Here is a 9,597-nt window from a genome sequence, read left to right on the forward strand (position 1 = left end):
AAAGAGACCTAAAATATTTTCCCCTCAGCTACTGGAATAGCTAGGGAGAAGCAGAACATCACATTTATAACACAGGCATGCTAGCATGATGCTCTCCAAGCAGATGGCAAGGCAGAAATCCAAGTAATCTTTGTGCTCTGAATACATAAGGAACTGGGCTTCTTACTAGGATGCTCTATCTCATTACCACCATGCTGGCTTTCCAGTCAGATATGAAAGACAAGCCTATTTCCCTAATTTCTGGTAAATTCTTTTGAGTCATAAAATCAATTTTGGAGAATATGTTAAATGTACGTAGAAAACCCAGATGACACAGCAGACAGGTAGGGACAAAAAAATTATGGCTGTTGCCCAGCAGTACACATGGCTTCAGACTCTCAAACAGTGAATTTCTACCCACTACATAAAACACAGCTCAAAGTGCGGAATATCTAACCCTGTCCCGTTTGATCTCTTTCACAACTGGCTGTCAGTTTCAGGCAGCTGTTGGGACAAAACCCCCACTGCTGTATATAAAACATGTTGGCAACATACAGCCCAGGGGCCAGATCTGGCCTGTGGAACTAGAGGGCTGTGCTCAAGCCTGCACCAGGGCCATACAAAAAGGAGCTGTGCCAGAGCCAGGCATCTTCCAACTGTGGCCACATCACTGCTGTTTCTCTCCGCCTCCTTTCTCCCTCTCCTTCCCTACCCCTGGCTTCAGCACGGGTGCAGTGTCTAGCTGGGAGGTGAGTGGCAGGGGTCTGTAAGCAGTGGCAGTGTGGACCCTGGCCTGGATGCAGCTCCTTACTGGTCAGAAGCTGTGCCTTTGCTGCAGTTTGGGAGCAGCGGCATTGAGAGAAGCAGCACAGGCACAGCTCCCAGATGTCTGGCCTTGGCACAGGTACAAGCAAAACCCCCTACCACTGATGCACTGGTGAAGTGCAGAGCTGGGTTATCTTGGCCCACAGCTTGTTAAAGGTTGCCAGCCATTGATGTAAAAGATTAATTTGAACTTAGCATAATGTAATTGCCTGGACTACAACTACCAAATACGACAGGGGACAGTGAGCATGGAGATTGAATGATCATCCCAGGTGAAGAATACCTCATAAGAAAAGGTTAGGAAGGATGCACAGCCGGTTTCCATGCTGTTTTTTCTTGAAGATAAAGCACCTGGTTCTGCAAGGCTGCTAACCTCTTCATAAACACCACATCTACAAGAGGACTGTACATGCACATAAGTACCAATTCAATTTGATCAAGAAATCTTACCTGATTGGCAGCACCATCCCCATATAAAGTTAAGCAGATTTCATCCTTGCCAAAGTACTTACAGGCCAAGGCAATGCCAGCCCCAAGAGGAACCTATAGTGAAATCACAACATACAAATCTAGTAAATTAAATCTTCACATTTTCCCAAGCAGGAAGCAACTGTGACCACCTGAAACCTGAGATCCTGCTCCTGCCTTTGTTTCAAGGTAATTTGTATCGTCACAGATCCTCACAGGTGAGAGACTTCACACCAGCTATGAACTGACTGCCCAGAGGAGTTTTCCATCTATTGACTCCTTTGTGAAATCCTATGAAACATGAACTTTCATTTCTACCCAGGAGAACTTTTACAATCTTTTCTCCAATGCCTGACGAAGGGCATTTGTGCCCGAAACCTTGCAAATAAAGAATTTTTTTTTCAAAAAAATCTCATTGGTCTAATAAAAGATATCATCTCTATTACAAGTCCTGATTGCCTTTAGTAAATTAAACTGACATTTAAGAGCACTACTTAGAAAGTTAGAGAAAGCCAACTGTGAACTATAAAAAAAAAATAAAAAAATCAATGAAATAGATAACAAGTGTAGCTATAAAGGCTTTTTCACTATTTCCTAGAGAGAGAGTGGCAATAGTTTAGTCTTTGCCTCATTCTGTTTGCTTCAGTTAGCAAATGTTTAAGTGGAACCCTATTTAGAGTAAATAAAAACTACAGATTTATTAGCTACACAGAGCAACAGCAGCTGCAAGTAAACTCACAGCAAGAAAGAGAAACTCACAAAACTGAAGCAAAACTAAATTGCAAGATGCTAAAAAGCACATCCCGTATCATGTACACATACCTGAGCACCAACAATGCCATTCCCACCATAGAAGTTCTTGGCATACATGTGCATCGATCCTCCTTTTCCCTTAGCACAGCCACCTTTTCGACCTTAAAAAAAAGCAAAACAAAAAAAACTTTTGGGCATGTTGGGCCTGACTCTGACCTCAGTGGGATTTTTGTAACCAGGTGTAGCTAGATCCATTCTGTTTAAGGAGTTAAATTAAAACTCCCAAGATTTGACTTTTGTTAAATCACTAAAAAAATATTTTCAAGAGACATTTAGTAGGAAATTCTGGCCTTTCGAAACCAAACATCAAACTTGCATTCACTTCAGTTGGGTGAGGATTTCTACCTATTTTTTTTCTCAATTTAAAATAACTGGTCCAAAACAATGTAAGTGTTCTAATTTACATATTCAATTTAAGTTTAGAATATTATTGCAGTGTGTTAAGCTACAATTTAAGTCAACAGCTTCATTATCAGCGTAAAATAATTCTTACATAATTCTTACATTGCTCCTGTACCCCTAGATACCCCAACAGAACCAGGCAAATAGTGTCCCTGTCTCACAGCTGTTACATTTTAACTGCATTACAAGACACTTCAGTAAGTACCACAAACAGAGCAGAAGGTAATGGAGAAGTAATTATCAGCACCTGAAATGCTGAATGACATTAATGAGATTATAAGGCACTTACTGAGTGAGCCTGGATAAATCCTAGCATCCTATTACACCTCATCATTATCATCAAGCAAAGTAAAAGATCCTATTTCTCTGTGGTCCAAAACCCAACACTCACATAAAAATAGCACTAGCCACAACAAAGTTTATCTTTCAGGAACCAAATTTGAACACTGTGATGTTTTCCTGACAAGTTTAGTCCTAAATAACTGTCCCATCTGCACAGCAGCAACTAGCATGATTGGAATGTGAGATTCCTATTAAGTCATCCTTGACAATTCACTCTTGCAATTATAGACAAAGCACTCTACCACATCTCCTCTGAAGACAAAAACAGAAATATGTATGGCTCAGGGACAGAGTTAAAATGAAACAGTCTAGTCTACATGGTAAGACTGTAAACCCAGCATGAGTAAAACATGGGCCAGCAGCATAGTTGCTACAGTCCAGATGGCGTAGCGAAAGCTACCATAACAAGGTATACTCTTCAAAAATAAGACAGAGTTTATGGTATCTAAAAAGGCTTGCAGAAGTGATGGTGAGAAAAAAAGAGCTACAGTTTACATTATTCTAAATAAGAGGTTATATCTGAATATTAAACTTACAGGGTGAGTTTAACAGGGTATCATGAGAGATCACAATGACAATGACCTATTTTGTCAAATTACTGAGCTGACCTCCCATATCCCAACAAATTTCATAGAGCAACAATTTAAATATGGGGAAGGTCAAACTGCAGTTGCAGCAGAGCAGTGGTAGCAGTGCCATTTTATTGGACAGAGACCTGTAAGCTCAGCAAGGATCTCTCGGACCGAAGTTCCACGTGTGAAGGTGTAGCCATGGGCTCGGTAAGCTGTTATCAAGTGATCTGTGGGTTTTATGGCAGCCTCAAGTCCTACACAGCAAGCTTCCTGTGGTAAAGACAAAAGTAAGCGTGACAACAGTGACAGACATGAGACTCCTACAAACAGTTCCTGTAGCTGAGAGCTGGGACCAAGGACTTGCATCTATATATAAAGGGAAATAGAAGCATCATGCACAGGCAACTCCCTTGGATCCAAAAGAAGCACTACACTTATATAAGATTAGGGCTAGGTCCTGGGAAGGCAGAGGTTGCAACAATGTCAGACTTTCTCAGTAGGCGGGTCGTAAAGCACTGAAACAGGCTACCCAGAGAGGCTGTGAAATCTCCATCTTTGGAGGTTTTTAAAACCCAGCTAGACAAAACTTTGGGTGGGATGATCTAATTCAAAGTGGTCCTGCTTTGAACACGGGGCTGAACTAGATGACTTCCTGGGGTCCCTTCCAATCCTCATTTTCTATTATTCCAATTACAGCCCACACAGACTTGTAGCCAGCGTGGCTTTCTCTACCCATGTAACCATCCAGTTGTGGGTGTGAAGAGAGCAGCACTCAACTGGCTTTCTATTCATGAAAAGAGCAGGCATAATCAGAAGTGAAAGGAAGATAGGGACACATTTTTTTATATCATGTAAAACAGACCAAGCTTGGGTTCTTACATACAACAGCAGTAGCGGAGCATTAATGAATCAACTGAAATTTAAGACTAAGGTATTTTTCATAGAAAGTTGCTAAAATTTTATCTCCCCTTATTCAAACACTTACACTAATCAGAGCAAAACAAAAGCACACTTTGTGAAGCTGCTTAGCAGATCTCTCACCTGACCATCATATAAATGGCAGAAGCCACGAATAATCTTCTGCTTATATAGCTGATCTGCCTTCAACTCCATGCGGCGAATGGTCTGCATAGTCTTGTAGTAATGAAGCCCCTCTTCCCGAGTCAGCACTGCCGTGGCAGGAGGTCCCTCTTCCAGGCGATGGAGATCACATTTCTGCAAAGACAGTCAAGGAGGTAGGTCCACAAACTGCATATTCCTGTTTGCCACTTTAGCATTAAAGCCTATTTGAATCATTGGTTATTTTCAAGTTCGAGCCCAAATAAAACCTAAATACACCAAACTCAAGCGTTTGTGCCACTTCTAACCTTGGCACCTGTTACAAAAGATCTTGCTTTTGTTGGGAATAGACTTCCATTCTTAGTACTCAGCTACCTGTCAGGCATGGATGGAATTGAAATGATCACAAAATGCTGACAATGCATTTCATCATAATCATTTCTGGAGTTTCTTCCTGCTCAAAATTCCTCTAGCTCAGATCTAGCAGAGGAGCTGAGCAAAGCAAAACTTTATAAAGTGATTCACCTTTCACAGGAGAACATGGAGCCAATTTTTATAGGGTCCAACAATGGTTTTCAGCCAGGGTGCTGCTGCCACATCAACCAGGTGGAACTGCCCTGTGTGCCTTGTGCAAAGTCAGACGAGCAAGCATGCACTCTTGCCTGCATTATGGTTATTTGATACAACTAAAGCAGGCAGGTGCACCAGTCCCATCACAGCCCTTCCTGATCCCACCCCAAATGGCATTTCCCAGACACAGAAGCATATGAAGCAAGCATAGATTTCACAGACATTAGGGCTGGAAGGGACCTCGGAAGATCATCGAGTCCAGCCCCCTGCCCAAAGGGCAGGAAGTCAGCTGGGGTCATAGGATCCCAGCAAGATAAGCATCCAAATTTCACTTGAAGGCATTCAACGTAGGTGCATGAACCACATCCGGTGGCAGGCTATTCCAGACCTTGGGGGCTCAGACAGTGAAGAAATTCTTCCTTATGTCCAGCCTGAAACGGTCTTGCAGGAGTTTATAACCATTCAACCTTGTCATCCCTTGGGGCGCTCTGGTGAACAATTATTCCCCCAGATCCTGGTGGTCACCCCTGATAAATTTATAGGTGGCCATCAGATCACCCCTGAGCCTGCGCTTTTCCAGGCTAGAGTCCCATGGCTCTCAGCCTGTCATCGTAAGGTCTGTTTTCCTGACCTCTGATCATGCGCGTGGCTCTTCTCTTGACTCTCTCAAGCTTCTCATATCCTTTTTGAATTGAGGAACTCAAAACTGGACACAGTACTCCAGCTGTGGCCTCACCAAGGCCGAGTACAAGGGGAGAATGACATCCTGGGATTTGCTTGAGAAGCATCTGTGGATGCAAGCCAGCGTTTTGCTCGCTTTACTAGCTGCAGCATTGCACTGCAGGCTCATATTCGTCTTGCGGTCAGTCCCTTTCATCCGTAGTGCTAACCAGCATAGCACTGCCGAGCCTAGAAGGATCTGCAGGTTTTTCCTCCCAAGGTGGAGAACCTTGCATTTTTCGGTGTTAAACACCATCAGGTTCTCATCCGTCCATTTCTTGAGCTTGTCAACCACCACCCTCTGGGTCCGACCATGGAGCCAATTCCCCAGCCAGAGGATCGTGGCGGACCCAAGGCCACAGTTGGCCAGTTTTGCCAAGAGGTGATCGTGGGATACCAGATCGAAGGCTTTTTCGAAGTCAAGATATATGACGTCAATCTCCTCTCCCTTGTCCAGGTGATAGGTCACCCGGTCGTAAAAGGAGATAAGATTGGTCAAACAAGAGCTACCTGCAACAAACCTGTACTGGCTATCCCTCAGGAAGTTGCCATCGGCCAGTCTGTTGAGAATGGCCTCTTTAATAATCTTTTCTAAGACCTTCCCCAGGATAGAGGTCAGGCTGATGGGCCTGTAGTTTGCCAGATCCACTTTCCTCCCTTTCTTGAAGATAGGCACCACGTTGACCTTCTTCCAATCTTCAGGCACTTCAAAAGAGCGCCAGGAGTTCTCGAAGATCTGTGCCAGGGGCTAGGCTATGATGCTAGCCAGCTCCTTGAGTACCCTGGGGTGTAGATTGTCAGGGCCAGCTGACTTGAAGGTGTCCAGCCTCTCAAGGTGTTCCTTCACGAGGTCAGTACTGATGGAGGGCAGGGAATCTCCCTCACCCAGGCCCACCTGTCCTGTAGTGGGCAGGGGTGTCTTGTGGGACTGATGAAAAACCGACACAAAGTACCCATTTAATAGGCTGGCTTTTTCCTGGGCGTCGGTTGTCAGTTGTTCCATCTGGTTTAGCGGGGGTCCAATGTTGCCCTTGCTTTTCCTCCAGCTCTCCACATATCTAAAAAAGGACTTTTTATTGTCCTTGATACTTGTAACTAGTTGGATTTCCATCACAGCCTTGGCTTTGTTGGTTCATTCCTGGTTGAGAAGAAACGTCTCGTGCCTCTGTTTCTGGGAGGAATGGGAATGGCAGGACTGAGAAGAGCCACAACAAGAGCAAGCCCTCCTGCCTAATGCAGGCAGGAATATGAGCTCTTGCTGCAGCCCTTCTCAATCTGGCTACGCCCAAGATGAGCAGGGCAGTTCCATCTGGCCACAGCGGCATCACATTGAGGGCACCCCTTCCTGACACTTTAATTTGGTGACATTTGGGCGCAGAATCAAATCTGAAAGAGCTAAGAACTATGGCAATAACTACTGTCAGCTCAATCCTACCCCATCCCACCCACGCAAATCTATGCAGAAGGTTAATAAGTCTCAGGAAAGTTTAGAAAGTTCTTTTGCTTTTTCACATACTGAATAGGTATCAATTCTGAAATCCTCCCAAGCAAAGTCTTCTGGTTATGGACAAACACAATAGGCCTTTTTTACGCTCTACCATGGCAAGATGAACAACAATCCTTGTACTGAAGTCTCAGAAATATTCAATTTACTTACCTTAATTTCAAATGTTGCCTCGCTTGCAAAGTCTGCATAGGTACGAGATGCCACCACCACCCGGGCTACCTTTGAAAACAAAACAAATACAGGCATGTACTACTTAGGCTCAGAACTAGTCATCAACTAAAGAACATCCAGTCATTATTATGTCATACATATAATATTTTAACACAAGTGATTTGTGAATTAAGCACCATTCAGTGTCTGCCCAGGGCAATAATGGATTTATTAATTTGTATAACTATTTAAATCCTGGAACTCCTTTTGACTTGAATTTTATTTTTTTTAAACAGTGAAGACTGGGTATGTTCTTAAATTTAAAATAGTCACCAATATCTAAATAAAAAGATTAGGTTTCTGAAGATATTACATAAGCAGTAAGACTGTCCATCTGAAAGGACAGCTATCTGTATCAGTATGAATTTAATTCCACGAAAAACAGCAATATTTTATAAGGAAGGCAGGACATTTCAGAAATGCAGACAGCTCTTGCCATTTCACTTAGTTAACAGCTTCTGTCCTCTCCAAGACCTGTCTGAATGACCTGGAAGGATTTTTGGATTACAATTATTCACTTCTCGGGACCACCAAGAACCAGAGTGGAGAAACAACAGGTGGATGAATGAAGAGTGAAGATGGGATTATAGACAGTTTGGAAACAAGGTAAAAATAAGGGCGAGGCATCATAGGGACCAAAGGGTTGGAAAAAAAGTTCAAGAAGGAAATTTTAAAGTAGAACTGGTAATATATTTTTTTTAAAGTGTGCACTAATTAGGAACCTAATTTACACCTTGTACTCCTGTGTAATACCCACCCATAAATTCTGTTGATACATCACGTAATGACAAAGCAACAATGCAGATGTGATTATTATCTACATACGCACTGTACATGGAGCACAGAAAACACATTTTATATTTGGCTCCAAAGCCCAGGCTGTTATACATTTATCATTTCAAAGGTCTCTCATCTCTCTTATCTCTCTCAATTCCAAAGGTCTCTCATAGATCATTGGGGCGGGACCTGATGATCTTCCGAGGTCCCTTCCAGCCTTACAATCTACAATCTATAAATATCTATTTGTTGTAAGGGCTATATAGTATTTAATTATCTTATCCCTCAACCCTTAACCACCTCTTCCTCTCCAGATCCTGTAGATTTCCATTTTTCTTTGTAAAAAAATCCTACAGATGTTTATTTTCTGCTATGACTGTAGGCTCCCAAAAATCTATTAAAACAGTTTATGCTACCTTTTAACTGATTTTCTAATTCTAAAACAAGAAGGTGAAATATTCTGTACAGGAAATGGCAGCACACACAAAAAGCCAGGGTGTAGCACCAGTGACCTCTTAAGAAAAATGCAGTCCTCGGACTAATTCTATGGAGTTTCTACTCATATAAACTAACGTTGTAACTACGGGTCTTGACTTGTTATTTAATCAATTTTAATCTCTCTTACACCCAAAATTATTTTGAAGTCACTGCATGTATACAGAGCATTAGCAGTTGTAATCCAATTAATCCTACCCTACCTTTCAATCTTCACATCCCACTCGACCACATTTTATCCAAAATAACCAAAATCTTACGTGCTCTAACACAACCCAGGATACACGTAGCTGGAGTGCTGTGTCCAGTTTTGGGCTCTGCAATTCAGGGGGGATGTGGAGAGGTTTGGCAGAGTGCGGGGGAGGGCCACATGCATGATCAGGTCAGGAAAACAGGTCTTATGATGGGAGACTAGGGGCCATGGGACTCTTCAGCCTAGAAAAGTGCAGGCTCAGGGGTGATCTGGTGGCCGCCTATAGGTTTGTCGGGGGTACTCATCAGGATCTGGGGGAATGTCTGTTCACCAGAGCTCCCCAAGGGATGACAATATCAAACGGTCACAAACTCCGTCACAACTGATTCAGGCTGGACACAGGGAAGAACTTCTTTGCTGTCTGAGCCCCCAGGGTTTGGAATAGACTGCCGCCAGAGGCTGTTCAAGTACCCACTTTGAATGCCTTCATGATACATTTGGATGCTTATTTTGCTGGGATCCTATGATCCCTGCTGACTTCCTGCCCCTGGGGCAGGGGGCTGGACTCGATGATCCTCTGGGGTCCCTTTCAGCCCGAATGTCTATGAAACTATGAAACTCCCCAATGATTTTTTTCATGATTTAAAAAGGACATGGACCTTTTG

At 43.1% G+C, this 9,597-nt stretch overlaps 1 protein-coding gene across 3 annotated transcripts in view; it reads right to left on the reverse strand.

Annotated features, from left to right (window-relative positions):
- The window catches only part of PDHA1 (pyruvate dehydrogenase E1 alpha 1 subunit), a 22,790-nt gene that overhangs the window by 6,978 nt on the left and 6,215 nt on the right, over nt 1–9,597 (reverse strand). For all 3 annotated transcript variants that reach the window (XM_014518786.2, XM_006021222.3, XM_025201128.1), the window contains 5 exons: nt 7,408–7,476; nt 4,443–4,616; nt 3,545–3,671; nt 2,095–2,186; nt 1,255–1,347 (listed from right to left, as the gene is read on the reverse strand). In XM_014518786.2, the coding sequence (XP_014374272.1) occupies nt 1,255–1,347; nt 2,095–2,186; nt 3,545–3,671; nt 4,443–4,616; nt 7,408–7,476 (555 nt within the window). The remainder of the gene's footprint in view (nt 1–1,254; nt 1,348–2,094; nt 2,187–3,544; nt 3,672–4,442; nt 4,617–7,407; nt 7,477–9,597) is intronic.

Source organism: Alligator sinensis, unplaced genomic scaffold, assembly GCF_000455745.1.
Source record: "Alligator sinensis unplaced genomic scaffold, ASM45574v1 scaffold583_1, whole genome shotgun sequence".
NCBI lineage: Eukaryota > Metazoa > Chordata > Crocodylia > Alligatoridae > Alligator > Alligator sinensis.